At 38.3% G+C, this 18,069-nt stretch overlaps 1 protein-coding gene across 2 annotated transcripts; it reads left to right on the forward strand.

Moving 5' to 3' along the window:
* The first annotated feature begins 340 nt into the window (after positions 1 to 340).
* Positions 341 to 18,069, forward strand: paxip1 (PAX interacting (with transcription-activation domain) protein 1). Of its 2 annotated transcripts, XM_055202044.2 has the most exons (21): positions 341 to 535; positions 1,185 to 1,319; positions 1,456 to 1,499; positions 1,646 to 1,709; positions 1,798 to 1,908; positions 2,738 to 3,352; positions 4,376 to 5,195; positions 5,407 to 5,501; positions 7,262 to 7,354; positions 7,836 to 7,973; positions 8,089 to 8,210; positions 9,745 to 9,929; positions 10,052 to 10,095; positions 10,243 to 10,310; positions 10,406 to 10,508; positions 10,807 to 10,975; positions 13,026 to 13,126; positions 13,354 to 13,488; positions 17,135 to 17,210; positions 17,369 to 17,428; positions 17,758 to 18,069. In XM_055202044.2, the coding sequence occupies exons 1-21, from the start codon at positions 455 to 457 to the stop codon at positions 17,772 to 17,774; spliced, it is 3,276 nt and encodes a 1,091-aa protein (XP_055058019.2). In that variant the 5' UTR covers positions 341 to 454; the 3' UTR covers positions 17,775 to 18,069. The 2 variants fall into 2 exon arrangements, with proteins under 2 accessions (XP_055058019.2, XP_055058018.2); XM_055202043.2 differs by having other exon boundaries at positions 17,369 to 18,069.

Consider the following 18,069-nt stretch of genomic DNA (forward strand, 5'->3'; position numbering starts at 1 on the left):
CTTTCCAATTGAACATTTTCAGTATTGAAACACTACAAAGGATGATTTATATTTGGCGCTTTTTTATGTAAATAAGCGCGTAAAGTTATTGCGCCGCCCACAAATGTGGCATGTTCCTCAATTATAGGGGTGTTTTCATATTAATAATTTATTTCATTTTAATATCACAGACAGGAATTAAATTCAAACTATATTCTCAAAAATACATAAATATTTATATACGAAAATATACAAATGTTGTTCTATTTTACTTCTATTTGGCAAATATTTGTATTATAGTAAGAGATGAATCTCCCCCTGCAAGAATATGTAAGCGTCCAAAGCCCGCCGAATCCGCTTTGGCGCTTCTGTACCCTTGCTAGCAGCCAGTTCTGTGAGGGGCCGGTAGTACGCTAACCTGACAGCCAAATAATGCTTACTTATCTCTGTAAACTAATTTAAAGCAGTCGAAACGATGTCGGAAGACGACTTAAAAGTACCGGAAGAGCTTTTCAAGGACGTGAAGTTCTACGTGGTGGGAGACATTGATCAGAAGGTAATACTGTCAAACTGTAAGCTTTCCATTTAGCCTGTTTGCTAGTAGCTTGGTGACTTCTGTTAGCATGAAGGCTATCTCACAGATTCATTCTTAAGACTAGAGGACTAGGGGATACCTTTAAGCAAGACACATTTAGGGTTAGGTCTGATTATATTATACTGTAATTATTTAGGTTGCTCCTCTTGCATGTGTAGTTCTTTCCTATTAACCACTGTTAGCAAATGTCCTGGCTACAGTCTGTTAGCCCAGCTGCTCTCAACACTGACAACAATGCGTCTGTTATCACTCTGGGGGGCAGCTTTTAATTGCAGTCGTGATTTGTTAACGTTTTAATGTTTGTGGATGTAAATAAACACTGCTCTGAAAGTGCATATAATCACTCTAATACAGAAAGACTTAATAACATTAGCATCTGAGTCCTGTGCATTCTCTGCACTTCATAGACCACCTTAACCCTTTGTGTTATTGGTTTTGTGAAATTTTAGTTTCTCCTTGTTTAGGTTTGCAATGTAATCTTAATAAACAACTAAGATAAGGCAGCAATAGTGTTTACAGTCGTTTTTAACCAGTTATGTTTTATTGTAAGAATTGATTTTGTTTATAACTAATGACATGGTAATGATCAGCTGTTGATATTCACTGACAGGTTGTGCAACTCCTGAAAGCGGGAAAAGGCAAAGAGGTATCTTACAATGCATTTGCCACCCACATTATAGCAGAAGATGGGGATAATCCCGAGGTTGGAGAGTCCACAGAGGTCTTTAACTTGCCTGTTGTAAAGGTACATTTAATATAAATAACAAATAGATATTTAGATCTGACCTATACAGTGGTATTTAAAAATGTATGATTATGTACTGTAATTACTGATAGAAGTATATTGCATTGTGTAATATTGACATTTTCTTCTGTTTCAGCCAAGTTGGGTGATACTGTCTGTGAAATGTGGAGACCTACTACCGTATCCTTATATGTTCAAGGGGTGTTCAAAAACTACTCTTAAAACAGGACTGCTGTTCCTGCAGATTTTTAACCTGTCTGGGAATTGATCACTATTTGTATTTAGTGGTGTTTGTTTGATTTTAACCTTGACTTCTAATAAATCAGAGTTACAGGATTTTCTCCAGAGTCTGGACAGTTGTTCTTTGGTGTCACAGCTTGTCTGCCACATGTAAGTCTTCACTGCGTATTATTGCTGTTGCCAGTGTATATTGTTGTCTATTAGGCAACGTTTTGATGTCATGGTGTTTATTTTAAAGCTTTCAGATGATCTTAACACTCTTTGGGCCTTTATTACATTCTATGGAGGTGACTGTCAGCTTCATTTCAACAAGAAGTGCACGCATCTGGTTGTGCCAGAACCAAAAGGGGTAAGTGCCTGAATGTCTCTGTCTTTATGTACATAATAAGTGGTTGCAGTTGGTAATGCATTGTGCTTTGTGTAATGTTTCATATTGCATTAACAACAAAAACAAGTCTTATGGTCTCCATTCTTTCCAAAAGTAAAGTGGGGGAGGTGTGTGATTGAACAGCTTGGTTTAAGTTTATGGCTAATAGAGTGCTTGTAACTGATGCTAGCTGCAGGTCATTGTTTTTTGTAGGTTTATGTCTGTGGGTAGTTTGCTGCTGGATGAATTGAGGGATGAGACTCGTCTGTTTTATTGGCCCTGTTTTTGAGACTTTTGATGTCTACATGCTGTTTTCAAAAGAGCATCAGTTTTATAGCCCTTATCCTTACCGTCTCTGTTTTCAGGGCTCACTGTTATAGGAAAACTTTGCCCATTGTTAATCAAGCAAAACATTTGAGGATCTTGTCAGCATAATGAAACCCTTTTGATCAAGTGCATAATATTAAGAATAGGGCTTATGGAGGAAAATCAATATGGAGGAAGTAATGCAATAGTGATGTGTGTCATAAACCTGAAATTTATATTGGAAGACTGACACAAATTTGGACCATACACCCAAGGCTTGTGCTTGTGTATGTCTACATTGTTTTTTATTTTTGTAAATTTGCAGTAGACAGATAACACTATAACGTTCAACCCTAATTGAGAAAATAAATGTTGGCAATGCAGTAATATTTCAGTTGTCTTTGACTTTCTGGGTTGTGTGTTTTATTTTTTGGTCAAACAGCTAATATTGTAATAGGGTAATACCATAATGTGTCATTTATTTGGATATTTCTGTCTGTTTTAGGCAAAGTATGAGTGTGCTTTGCGACATAGCAACATTAAGATTGTAACCCCAGAATGGATTGTGGACTCCGTAAAAAACAAAAACAGGAAGGATGAGGCTCTGTATCATCCACGACTTACATTATACGAGATACCTGAGGAAGAGGGTAGCGAATATGGAAGTTCTGATGGGAGCTACAGCGACAGACGTTCACCTCGCAGTCGGCGGTCCACCCCTACATCGTCCCGTGACGCTTCCCCAGCAGGCAGGCGTAGCCGTTCACCTTCTTCAAAACAGCGGAAATCAGAGTTGATGTTTGACGACTCCGATGACTCGTCCCCAGAGAAGGAAGACCGAAATCTGAACTGGACCCCAGCTGAAGTGCCACAGCCAGGTCCCGGCAAGCGTCGACTACAGCCTGGCAAGGAAACGGGTTTGATCAATCTCTGTGCCAATGTTCCACCTGTACCTGGAGGCTTTGGGACACCAGATGCTCGAATGGGCGGCACAGGTGTGCCTCTTGGGGTAGAGAGATCGGAGGTGATGGGTGGATGGAATCCAGCTGCCAGGACTCTTAGGAATATAACTAACAACACGGACACACAACAGGCCTCACGACCCTCAAATGTGGCACATGTAAGGATATACAATTCAATGCAATATAAAGTTATAGCCATTTATGCTGAATTTATATAAAGTTATAAAGTATATGCTGTAATATTGTTGCATTTATAGTTTATTTACTAGGGGTATCACGGTTCTCCAAATCCTCGATTCGATTACGTTTTTGATTCTAAGGTCACGATTCGATTCCATTCTCGATTTTTTTAACTATTTTTTTTGAAAGACAAAAAATGATATACCTCTTATTCTTATTCTTTTTATTATTATTATAGTTTCACATTAACATGCACATTGCGTGCTTTTCCTCGCATGGGGGTTTGTGAGCTTGTAGAGAGAGGATTCCTTCTTGCACGCACATGGACTTAATGCCCGCGTCTTGGACTAGCATCTGAAATAAATCCAGCACGTCATAAGCAGCTGCGCTTCTCTCCGTTTCACGTGCATGCGCTCTCGCATCTGTCCGAAGTCTAAACATAAACTAAAGTAGTAATCCTTACGTATTTGTTCAGTTTTATGTGTTTCATGCGAGCTGAGGCAAACTATCCCTTATGTTTAAAATGTAACCTGCTGCATCTTGGCGGCTCTCTTGCGCATGTGCAGAGAGCCGGGCTCTGTCCGAAGTCCGATCACTAGGTAGTAATCCTGTTTATGATATGCATTTCAAGGAGTTGTAGCAATACATCCCTCATGTGTAAAATAAAAATCGCTTTCCGCTGGACCGATGTTTTTAAAGACACCTTTGAGAGGTTTATTTTCCCCCGCTTGCCAAGCCGACCGGACGTGTCATGGGGGCGTGGCAGCATCGACGATCCCATTTTTTTATTCGAAGTTCGAGGTTGTGACTTAATTTCGATAGATTTCGATTTAAAATCGAAATCGTGACACCCTTATTATTTACACCACTACCAGTGGAAGGTTAAGTTTAAAATACCATGAGACACTGTTATGTTACAAAAAGTAAATTATTCATTATTCTTTTTCCCTGTAATTTTGAAAACCTTATATGATTAATATTTGTATTATTGTTATTTATAGATCCTTCAGAGTCTCTCAGCCTCTTCTAAAGGTGTGGAGCACCTTGGAATTCAAGGCCAACCTGGTGTTCCCAACCAGCTTCTGTTTAATCCAGTAAAGACTCAGCCGCAGCTACCAGCTGATGCACAGCAGCAATTATTACAGCAACAGCAACAGTCGCATCAGCTACCACCACCACAACAACAACAACAGCATCCACAACAGATGGCGCATCAGCATGCCATGATGCATCTTCAGCCGCAGGTCATGCAGATGCACCACCATCAGCAGCAGCAGCAGCAACCACCACAACAACAACAACAGCCACAGCAAGGCTTCCCTCAGGTGCCTCCGCAACCTCACCAGTTCATGCAGCAGCAGCAGCAGATGCATCAGCAGATGTATGCACAGCAGCAGCAGCAACAGCAGCACACATTCCCACAGCAACAAATGCGACCGCAGCAGCTCCCTAGGCCACCTTTGCAGCCACAACAGCAGCATGCCTTGCAGCAGCATTTACAACAGCAGCAAAGACTTCAGTTGCAGTTACAACAGCACCAACAACTACAGCAACAACAACAACTACAACAACAGCAGCAGCAGCAGCAAAACCAGCAGCATATGCACCAGCAGCATTTGCAGCAGCAGCATTTCCTGCAACAACAGCTTCAACAACAACAACAGCAGCAACAGCAGCAGCAGCAGCACATTCAACAGCTGCAGCAGCAACAACAGATGCAGAACCAACACGGTCCTCAGCATCAGAACCAGAACACACTGCAACCTCCACAGATGCCTGCACAAGCACATCAACTGTTTGGGCATGAACCAGGGCAAGAGAGTAAGTGCAATGACTGTTTCTCAGCAATAACACAAAGACATGCAATTCTGTTTTTTGAGTGCATATTGTTTGGCTGTTTAATAAGTCTTTGATATTAATGTTTGACATTTGTCTGAGCAGAATTTATCTCAGGTGAAACGTTGATTGCTCCTGAATAAATTGACTGAGAAAATTGCAGTAAAATACTAACAATGACTATTCTACTATTTAGTCCCTGAAGATGGGTTCCTGGCCGGCTGTGTCTTTGCAGTTGCTGACTATCCAGAGCAGATGGCGGATAAACAGTTGCTGGTCACATGGAAGAGAGTAAGTGAATTTACCACATCAGTCCAAGAATATCCATAACATTAAAAAGAACAAAAAGTTTGAGTAAAAGTGTCATTTAAAAAGCTTAATATTCACACATTAATTTTTGAATTGTTCCTAAAACATGTAAATCATTAGTATTCTCAGTCCCTCTAGTTTTTCGCGATCGCGGCACACAGCGCAAAGTCAAATGTCGATCACAATCTCCTGAGCACATATTATCTTGCCTTTAATTCTAATGTTTTTATTATGCATGTATATTGCATTATTTTCATGAGGATACATACGTGAAAGGTCTGTGAGAAACCTGTGTGGTGCACCTGCTGTCTCGCATAAATGCCAAAAACCGGCTTAAGCTATGTCACAATGCATTTCAATTGACTGTTTTGTAGTCCTTATATTAAGTTTTTGGGAACTTGGGACACAAAAGAAAGGCATCTGTCCACTATCTTCTCAGTGTTAGCAAACATGTGTGCATGCCGTCTGTCAACGCCTGAGGACCGAACTGTTAAATGTTAAATGCGCTTTACAATGCCTCACATTCACCCATGCACTTAAACGCTCACATACACCGCCACAAAATCAGTCGTCATTTTGATTGCAGAAATAAATTGCAAAATCCTGGAGGGACTGTATTATGCTGTTTAAAATGAACATAAACAGTTGTTTTCTTTGCAGTATTCAAGATCTGAAAACGTTAGGGATGCACCGAAATGAAAATTCTTGGCCGAAACCGAAAACAGGAAACCAAGGCCGCAAAACCGAAACCGAAACACAGAATTAAATTATTATGCCAATTATTAGTACAATTGCATTTATGGCTATCACTGTGTACTAACTTTAGTAGGGGTGTGTGATGGATAAAAAAACTCACAGCTTTATTCGCCAAATGTATGTTAATGGATTACAGTATGAGACACATTAGCGCGACTCTCTCTAAAGTTTACACATCAAGACATGCTTAATCTTTGCAGACGCGTGCAAACAGCTCGACCGTGAGTGAAACCTGCTTGAGCACGAAGGGGAGGGGTGGGAGACGACTGATCACCGTGAGTGAAACGCAAGCGCACAGATGGGAGGGGCGCGGTTGACATTCATTTTCGGTTTACATTTTCGGCTGGATTTTTTATTTCGGCCCGAAACCGATAATGCCATTTTCGGCCAAAATTTTCGGTGCACCCCTAGAAAACGTTGCATCTTTTTGTTAGTTTGTATAAATAAATGCTTTTGCACAAATGTTGTCATTCGTTGACAGAATGAAAAAAAGATCATATTAGTTAAACGCATACCTACAAATAGTAAATTTAGAAAAGCTGAAAATAATCTTGAAGTGGACTCTAAAATTTTTTCACTAAATCTTTTTTTTTCCGCTATATTTTTTGTTATATTTATAATATAAGCTAAATATATATAAAAATTAAACGAAAACTGTTTTGCACACGAACAAAAATTGCACTTAAGTTTTTACTGTGAGTGCATTGCACATTTTATATTGTGAGTGTATTGCTCACTAATGTTAAGAGTAATGAAAACCATCACCTGTGGATGGTAAAAAGGTGCTCATTCGTGAAGGCACAGAATTGTTGCTTAAAATAGCAGCAACTATTGACGGATAACAATAAGTTGATTAGAAAGTGACCAACACATGGCTAAATAGTAACTTAACATATCAGTAAGAAGGTGCAAGTGTAAAACCAACTCTTTGACATGAACATTTCTCTTGAAGTTTGTCAGTAACTTGTTTTTCATTTTGCACATAGATCATTCAGACATATGGAGGGACTGTGGACTCCACTCTTAGTCGCTGCACTCATTTACTTTGTGAGAGTCAAGTCAGCAATACGTATGTCCAGGTAAGCAAGAATAAACCCGCAGTACCATTGAAAAGTAATTTTAAATGACGGTAATGGTATGTATCACAATAGTTTAAGGCCTTTATAATTCTTTAGTTAGTTCACCCAAAAATGAAATTCTTTGATAATTTACTCACCCTCATGTTGTCAAAGCCTGATTATAACTACACAGCTGACGGTACAGGGTGCCATCAACTGTGTTTAACATGATAAAGAAACTCATACAGGTTTAGGATGAGTAAATGATTTAAACAGAATTTTCATTTTTGGGGAACTATTTATTTGAATAACCACATGGCAATGCCTAATTTATGGTTATACAGGAAATAATTTGGTATGAATCTTATCACCATCCGCTCATTGTCCAGTGTACTGCATAGTTGTTTAATTAAGGGAAGAAAGATGTGTGGTTTTTAAGGTTACTCTCCGGTATGACATTTACTAATGATCCATCATTAAGCAAACTGTTTTTCTGTACCAGGCTCTGAGAGAGGGAAAGCGATGTGTGACGGCTCACTGGCTTAACACTGTTCTCAAAAAGAAGAAAATGGTACCCCCTCACAGGACCCTTCATCTTCCCTTTAACTTCCCTCCGGGTGCCAAGCCCTGCTCACAGCATGTAAGAAGCCACCGTCTGACAGCACATCATCACAGTCCATCATTTCTACATTTGCATTGTAATTTTTACAATATTAGAGACCGTGTCTAATTGTGTTTGGTTCTTTGTAATTCAGATTATTTCGGTGACTGGATTCGTGGAAAGTGATCGTGATGACCTGAAGCTCATGGCCTACCTAACAGGAGCCCGATACACAGGCTATCTCTGTCGAAGCAACACTGTACTCATCTGCAAAGAGTAAGAACAAGTGCTATATCTTGTTTTTGCCTTCAAACTTTTTAGGTTGACTGAAGGCTGTTAGATTGCATCTCGCTTCTTGAACTATACTGTTTAAATGAAAATCAATAGGAATGTAGGACTGATTTTGAAGAACCTTTGTCAAGGTCCTTTTCATTAAACTGAAATCGGCTGGAGAAAGTGCAATTTTGAAAATATTTTTTTCAAAGAAGCTGAAAGTTTCTTTCTGTAGTGCTATCAATACTGTTTGTATGGTAACGTAAAAGGTTATGGCAGCTATAGAAGCATTTTACACTAATTGTATGGGCTGTCATCCTAAAAATGAAGTAGACCCACTTTAAAGCTTTCTCCTTTCTTTCAATGGTGATTGTCAGGACTCTTTGTATGTTGCATTGTCTAATTCAAAGACACTTTCATCTTGAATTCTCTTCTAGTGATTTTGTGCTTGTCAAGTTTGTGAAAGACCGTTTTAATTTAAGAAAGCTTCACGTTGGTTAACATTAGCACATCAAGTCTCGTTTATTGTTAAGTATTGTTGTTAACAGGAATGCAAGTTTCTGAGAAAAATTATTAACTTGTAATGGTAATTGTTATTATTAATTTAAATTTACAGAATTTTAAATACTATCAGGGTTCCCACGGGTCCTTAAAAGTTCGTGAATCTGGGGGGGAGGGGATTCAAGGCACTGGGAAGTTTTTGAAAATCTACATGCATAGATACAGGTCATTGAAAGTGCTTGAATCTATTTTATGCAAGAACTTTTCTGGGGGGAAAAAATCCATATTATTCACTGTGTAGTGTCGGATAATATCATAAAAATTCTACTTTTTTAAGCACAAGTGCTAAACTGTTCACTTTAAAATGCCTATATATTCTGTATGCGAATATTGAATCATACCAAAAAAGGCTTTTTTGCATAGTTGTGTTTGACACATGAAAACGTCTTTGGTTACGTATGTAACCGTTGTTCCCTAAGAAGGGAACGAGACGCTGAGTCTCCCTTGCCATACTTCCTGCGTCCCTGTAATGGCGTCTTTGGCAATATTTCAGATAGCAATATACTTCCCGGCTCCAGTGTAACCCTGTCTTTATCGTTAAGCCTCACCATTGGTTGAATTTGATATACACATTCAGACGCACTTCCCCTTGACATCCCCAAACTTTCACCGCAGTGACGGAGCGCGAGTTCCCTCGAAAGGGAGCTGTATCAATGTATATTTAAAGGTAATATGATGTAACCTTGCTCTCACTTGAAATGTGTCCCCACATTTAGTCCTTGAATTTGAGAGATGTTTGGACCTGGAAAGTCCTTGAAAGGTCCTTGAATTTGAAGTTAACTAAGGTGTGGGAACCCTGTACTATACATAAATAATTTCTCTTGAATGGGGCAATTTATTGCATTTATGTGTGTAAATCAAGAATGCTTAAATGTTGAACTTCACCGCTCAGCTTAAAAAAAGTTGTTATTCATATTAAGTGATTTTATTGCTACCTAATATACTATTTTATTCCTTTATTTCTTAATGCTTTCAGACCGAGTGGGTTGAAATATGAAAAGGCAAAGGAATGGAGGATCCCATGTGTAAACGCCCAATGGCTGTGTGACATTTTACTGGGAAACTTCGAATCTCTGCGGCAAATCCAGCACAGCAGATACTCTCAGTTCAATTTGCCTGAACCACTGGCACCCAACCCCCTTTTCGTGCACAATCTTCTGAGTAAGTTTCACCCCCAAAGTCAGCAAAGTATCTTTGAGATATTAAGTTAAATTACGACGCTAGATCTGGCGTTTTTCCAAGCTCTGAAGTATATGGGTCATAATGTGCCATTTTTCGGTCAGGTGCTTGGCGCGTTCCTGTGAAGATCTCGCCGGAGGCGTTGGCGGTGAGTGGGTGCCCTCACAGACAATCTCTGTGATTGCTCGGTCTTATTTGTTATGCATGAGTCCTGCAGTGGACTTTCACTTATACTGCTTTAACGGGGTGAGTGTAGAGACTTACGCAGTCATCTTTCTGTTGTCGCCTCACGCAGAGCTTACGTCTGCAGCAGAAACAGAAACAGACGGATGCTAGCCTGCAGCCGCCTAACAAGAAACCCAAGTGAGTTAACATAATAAAAGATTGTTGAAGATCTGGCTGTGCAGTTACCACTAAAAACATCAGATGGCTAATATTCCTACTCTCTTCATTTGCAGACTTGAAGAGTTGCCAACACCGACTAAAAAGCTTCCGCCTGAGTCTACGCCCTACGTGATTTTCACAGGCTTTGAACCGCTGCAGGCCCAGCAGTACATAAAGGTAACAAAACACATGCACACTGGAAATGCATTTTCAAAAGATAGTACCATTTAATATTACCAGGCACCTGTCCATCTGAAAGCCGAAATGGGCTTTCACAGCACATCTACGTGGTTACTACGCTCCAGCAGGCAGCACTCATAGAAATGAAATCACTGGTTCATTTCCTCTGAACTGTTAAAGAGCGTTGTGTAAAAGTATTGCTCATTTCAGAAATGATTCACATTTGTAACCCTCACGGCATTTCTGCCTGCCCTCCCCTATATCTTTTCATCTTCTGTCCTCCTCTCTGCTGCAGAAATTGTATGATCTTGGAGGGGAAGTGGCTGACAGCACTCAAAAGTGCACTCATCTGGTTGCCAACAAAGTGACAAGAACGGTAAAGTTCCTCACTGCCGTATCTGTGGTTAAGCACATAGTCACTCCCGACTGGCTGGACGAAAGCTGGAAAAGCCAGAAATTCGTAGGTGAGTCGATGTGTAGTGCCAGCATGGAGTCTAATTTAGGTTTTAATCTATTCATCTGACATATCCTTATTCTGCTTCATATCCCTCCCCAGACATTTTATAATTTAGAAATTAAATATTCATTTAATAAAATCATGAAATTGAATATATTCCATTTTTAACACTGCACAAAAATTAATATAAAATATCTGTAAATGCAATAATTATAATATTTGCCTCATTTTGCCTGATTTACTTCATACATTTACATTGCACATGAATTTGGAAGATGCTTACTTGCAGTGCATTACAAGGTATACATTTTTATTAGTATGTGTGCTCCCTGGGTTTGAACCACTGATCTATATAAATGACTGGATTGCGCATAGAACGCTTAACGTAACAGCGTGAGGTGAAGCCAGCGCAGAGTTCGAGCCGCCATCTTGGTATACCAGACAGCAGACGACGTCATTGACTTCCATTCAAAATCATGTTTTAAATTCACCCGCTTTACAGCATATCAGTCACGCAAGATTATTTTTAGGAGATGTGTACGTAAATTAACTGTTAATTCTGGTGTTATTTGCAATGTTTATGCTTTAATCGGGCAGTAAAATGGATTTATAAAAAAACTTTAAGGTGAGTGTGTCTGCTGCGTTCTGTTAATGACACGGGTATAAATAAAGTTTTTTTTGACATTCAGCTACACGGTCAGCGTTATTTCTCTAAATAAGTTTAGATAACATAAAACCAGCAAATGATTGCATGCACGTACGGTACAAAGTATGATTATTTATTTAGATTTCAGAATGAGCACGTTTGTCATTAATACTAAATATGCTGCGGTCTGTCTGCTGATCTGATACTGTAATGAAGATGAATGTATAATAACTGATTAAAAACTAAAATGTACAACTTTCAGTAAATAACTATGTACATGTTTAGGACGTTTGTGTTGTAATAATGTACAGGGTAACTTCAGATATAAAAACAGAGACTAGTAAAGTGATGTTTTATCATTAAAATCTGATCGCGTCTATTGATTTAATAGAATTTTTGGGTATACCAACATGGCGGCGCGGTGGCTTCACAGTTGTGACGTCATGCGCAATCCAGTCATTTATATAGATCAGTGGTTTGAACCCATGACCTTTTGCGCGGCTAATGCGATACTCTACCCTGAGCTACAGTGGTGTATAAAAAATTTTTGCACCTAAAGTGATCATCTTGCATGCAACAGAAACCGCAAAATCATACTTTATCCCTATAATTGTCACTGTCTCACAGGTGGGACGTTTGGCATGACATATTTAAAACAATAATTTAATAGTCTAAACCTACACCAATCTTGACTAACTATATAACGTTGGACAGCTCTGGGACTGTAGTTTTCATATTTCGAGGCCATTTGATGATAGAAATTGTATAGTGACAGTCATTTTGTTAATTGTCTCTGACCCTGTAGGAGTACATATGAATTTGTATCATTCATAATTCTTATATTCTTCAAATGAATGTCAACTTATTTATCGTTGGAAAGCTTTAAGAATGTAGTTTTCATATTTCAAAACCTTTTGGCATTAAAAACAATGCAGAGACAGTAATTTATTAACTTGTGACAAGATAATGCAGCTAACCGTTGACACCTAGTGGCCTCGGTTGGTAAAACCACTAAAAGTGTGACAGAAACTTCATTTTTTGTGATTTTAACTTGATATTTGGTTCGGAACTAGTTAAGACTCGTGTCTTTATTGTTGTGGTGTTTTTGGAGTAAAACATTTTAATTTTATATACATTTGATTAGAAAGTATCTACTTTATTGCACTTTTTTATTATTTCAAATACATTTAAACTGGTATAACTATTTTTTATGTAATATTCACAACTTCAAAACTATAAAGTGTCGTCTTTAAAAAAAGACCAAGATTTTGATTCTAGACCAAAGAATGCCAGAGTTATAGTTATTTGAAGTTGCAGATAACCTTTTCACCCCCCACTCAAAAGGGGCAATGACAGTTAAAGGGTTAAAACAGTGCAATACATATTTGTAAATTGATTTGTGTGTTTCCAGATGAGCAGAGCTATACGCTGAGAGATGCCGAGGCAGAGGTGCTCTTCTGCTTTAGTTTGGAGGAGTCGCTAAAGAGAGCTCATGCAGCACCACTCTTCAAGGTTAGTCTCACTGAGGACATTTAGAGTCCTTCCACTTCATCACTTCCCTGCTTTAGTGTGTGTCCCCACTCAGACACAACCGCACTCTTGTTGGTGACCTCAGAACAATAGGTCAAACAACAGTGTCTTCAGCGTATCTCAGCGCTGACATGCCGCCTAATTGGATGTCAGAGAGAAGAGTCTCACTGATGGGTGTGTGTTCAGTCATATCATTCTTCTGTTAACAGGGGAAGTATTTCTACATAACCCCAGGAATCTGTCCGAGCCTCGGCACAATGAAAGTTATAGTGGAGAGCGCCGGAGGGAAAGTGCTCTCAAAGCAGCCTTCCTACCGCAAGATCATGGAGCACAAACAAAACAAGGTACACTAATCAAATCCCTGTTGGGGGAGTGTGTGAGGCTGGTATATTGATGAGGGTGCTGTGCCAGACTCTGCTCTCTCACCTTATAAACATCTATTTACAGCCAGCAAACACAGTTGTTGTGGGGTTTTTTGGTTTTTATTTCTGTGGTTGTGATCATTACATTGTTGCAAATGTGAATTTGATGTACTGTTTGAGAGGGGAGTTATGCATAATAACATTAGTTTATCTAAAATGATCACCTGACATATTAGTAGTAACAATTTCTAATGCAGTCATAAATGGCGAGCAAGTCAATCACTGCGTCCGAAACCGCCTACTTCCATACTATGTAGTAGGCGAAAATAGGGCTGTCACAAAGATTAAATAATCATCTCATCGCGATTATTTGACCTCATTGCAATGATTTCAGATCACCGCAATGATTGCATATCTCTCTACAAAACACAAGGGGGGGCTGCAGCGTCTATATAAACGAGACAGTATCTGATGGCGCTCCTTAACTGACAGTGTAACGCGATAGATTGCAAAGCCATTCAGTACAGTGGAAAAAATGCATTTAAAGAAATGCTGCAAAACTTTGATAAGCAGTAACAGCCACTGCTGCCATGTGGTCCAGAACTAATAAGACCATAGTAGGATTGGCTACTATTTAAGGCCTGTTCTTGTATGGTCACTTTATTTTGATTGTATTTTTATTTTCATTTATTTTTTTAGATACTTTTTTTGAAATATATATTCATTAAATAATTACTTTGAAATATGTGTTATGTGTATTAATATTTACTGCCAGGTTAATCTTGCAAAAGATTTAAATTTAAATAATCGCAACAATGTGTGAAAATGATTTCATGACAAACAAAAAAAGTATGAGAATTAAATATCAAAGCAATAAAACAGACAATAAATCGTCATAATCTGCACAATTTATTAGTCAATTAACCGCCAAATGTCATAATCGTGATAGCCCTAGGTGAAAAGCAGTAGGCAAAAAGTACCTTGATGACCGGCAACTTCTGGCAAGATCACGAAGTGTTCATTCAATGGGCACTTTACTGTACCGTGAGCCCCCGAGAGATATCCAATGAAGACGAAAGTCCACATTTATTCCACAGAGCCGAAGTTCACAGGCGATTAATCCGCGGTTATGAATGATTTTTTTTATTCCCCCCCCCTGCTTGTCAGTGAACTACACCTTTGTGTAATAAATGCCGCTCCATCTGAAAGCATCTGATGGCGATTTATTACTAATTAAGAAACCAACTTTACTGATGAGATGCGTGTGACAATTGCGTGTGATTTATCATGCAGCCCTAATGCATACATTTGTGCGTAAAATGTGCATAGGTTCGTTTTCTAAAAAAAAGCATGATTTAACAAAAACTTTCGTACTTAAATGTATTCTAAATGTATGAAAAAATGCAAGAAAAACTATACCACATGTATGTAATAGTCTCTTTCGCTTTATAAATCTGTTAGTTCCAATCCTTGATTCTGATTGGTCAATAGCTGTGCTTTATTCACGATAAAACACTTCACCCAACGGTTTTATTTATCACTGCGCCCTTAGCAACAACCTTATCAACCACACGTGTCAGTTTGAGAAAAGTTTGTTGTTTTTATTTGAGCTTTCATGCATATTACACATTGTAATGTTGTTGTTCACGGTCAGGGACTATTCTAGCGGAAGGAATGCCTTTATTGATTTACCTTCATGAAAGTTGCACTAATACATTTTTTACTTTAATTTTGTGTGCTAACTGTATATGTAAATATATGTAAATATTAGGGCTGAAACGATTCATCGAGTTACTCGATTAACTCGATTAAAAAAATTCCTCCTCGTTAAATTCCTATGACGCGCACTACACGCGCCGAGATTTGATTCACACGGACCGTTGTTCAATCTTCAAGAAGCACATCATAGCGCGTGGTACATTTTGAATTTAGTTGGCGCGATGGCGGAGAGCGAATATGTCCATAAACGCCAGAGAGAGAATGTCTAAAGTTTGGGATCATTACATTATTATTACATTCAGCATCTGAACCAAAAACATCCACTGCTGTTTCAACAAGCGTCGATGAAACAAGGTAACGTAGCTTCCGCTGATTTTAATCCCATACTGTATTTGTAGCGATGACGTTATGCGGTTTGACTAGATATGATGTTTAGCTTTGATGTTTTTAAGTAGTAAACATATTCACGTTCAATTGCAGGAGAGTATAGCTTAAAAAAGAACCCCTTCACACACACGCATGCACTTTACAGGTGTGTGTACCAAAAAACGACACCACAGTGCAATCATATATGGGCAACTTGTAATCTGACATATTTTGTTCAATAATAATAATCTCTGTCTTATTGGAGTTTAGCATAAGGAAGTTATTCTCTCTCACGCGAGTCAGACCGATCGCGCAATACATCACATATGCTTAAACTTTTATGTAGCCACGCAACAATATTTTCAGCATGCATTCACTGTATACAGCGGGACGTGATGTTGTGATTTTTCGAACGGATTCTTAACCTAAAATGCACCGCAATGCAAGTGATGCAAACCAAATGCAGCGTTCTATTGAAAATGAATGTATGTATTTCTGCCGTAACAAAATGCAATGAAGCAACTGAACGTCTCAGTGGGGTGTCTCTCTTCCTCACGCACAGCACACGTGCACACACAAACACAGATGCACATGTGCGCACACACACAGGTTGTTACCATAGCAAATAGGCTCACCCCAGAAATGATATATTATTTGTTAGTAGCCTAATGCTAAATGCTGCAAGTGTAGAAATGTACATAAACCAGATATTTACTTTGATATCAGGGCTAGATTACAGCATGAAACCTGTTGTGCCTATTAATAAATTAAAGTGCTTAATTGTTGGCACTGGCACTTATAAACACTAAATGGGTAAAAATTGAAATAAATAGGCTTATTTTTTGGAGCCAATTACCTCTGTTTTTTTTTTAAAATAAAAGCCAAATGTTTGAACATTTTACAGCCACGTCATTTTCGTTATTTGTTTTGGTTGTTTAAAAACACACACAAAATTTTTATCCGATTACTCGATTAATCGATCGATTCAGTGCTAGATTAATCGATTACAAAAAGAATCGATAGCTGCAGCCCTAGTAAATATTATATATCAAATGATATAAAATTACATACAATATAATTATAGTATTAGATTTTGTAAGCAATAAGGTACTTGAGGCAAGTTTACTTTTCTCCAACTCCATCTTCTCCAGGCTACAGGCGTGCACGCAACTGCGTCAGGTCTGCCCCCGCCCCTCTCCATGATGCACGTTGCACGCAGCAGCCAGACTTTCTTTACGGTGAACAGCAGTGATGATTAATAATTTTTTTTCACTAAGCAGAGAAGATTAAGCCCGGGTCCGACCCGAGTCATTTGCTTTTATTTTTGACCCAAACCCGCGGGTCCTGTCGGCTTTGTCGGCCGACCCAAAATATACATAGTATGAAATGCATAACCACAAAGAATCAACTATTTTAGAAAAGAATGTAAATGTGATTAAGCATGCATGAAACTACAACATAATTATTTATAGACTTCCTTTGATTTGTGGTTATATGTGTAATTTTAACTAACACAAACTTGATTTATCTATATTTATACTAGAATTTGCCAGAGATCATTCTGATATCCTGTGACAATGACCTGCATTTGTGTCGCGAGTACTTCATGAAGAACATTGGTAAGGAAACACTCAAAAAAAAAATGAAATGGGTTTAATATGAAAACAGGACAAATGTATATTGTTTAGTTTACATTTCAGTCTTAGATTAAAAGAAAATCTTAACTTCTAATTGAACTGCTTTTGTAATGTGACATCATGTCTTTTATGTTTTTTAGATGTTCACAATGCTGAGCTGATATTGACAGGGGTGTTGACTCAGAGTTTGGACTACGAATCATATCCTTTTAAAATGCACACAGGGTTTAACAAGTGAGAAACAGGCATTCTTGAAAAAATGTTCGGTTTTGCACTGTGCTCTGATCTTTATAGACATTTAGATCTTGTTGATTGTTAATAATGTTTTCTGCACAAATAAACGGCTGTAATCAGCCACCAGAAAATCTGTAGTGCCACATGCAGTTATATTTCACCTGAGCTGTGAGCTTGCAGTCTCGATTGCAAGATAAATGTGCAGTCTGAATGTTTTAATAAAAAACTGATGCAAAAACACTGTAGAAAAACAAAAACGCTGTATTATGCTGGATTGTTCTCCTTAACAATCTTACATATAAATTTACATGATGTCCTTGTGAGGACGTATTTTATGACTGCTGGTGCCCTGTTCCTGAATCAAAGCTCTAAATGCTTTTATTAGATTTTAGTGTACAGTCATGTTACGTTTTAATGTTTGTATTTTATTACCTGATTAATAAATCATTTGTTACCAGTTTTGTAAACAAAGTAACAGTGAACCGAAATAAATTACTGTTATTTGTAATAATTGTTTAAATTAAGGCAAAACTATGTTTTTACTGTGATAAATGTTTGCCCATTTTATGATTTTGGAATAAAATCGGGTTTCGATTTAAATTTTAAA

The sequence above is a fragment of the Misgurnus anguillicaudatus genome, chromosome 2, assembly GCF_027580225.2.
Source record: "Misgurnus anguillicaudatus chromosome 2, ASM2758022v2, whole genome shotgun sequence".
Taxonomy (NCBI): Eukaryota; Metazoa; Chordata; class Actinopteri; order Cypriniformes; family Cobitidae; genus Misgurnus; species Misgurnus anguillicaudatus.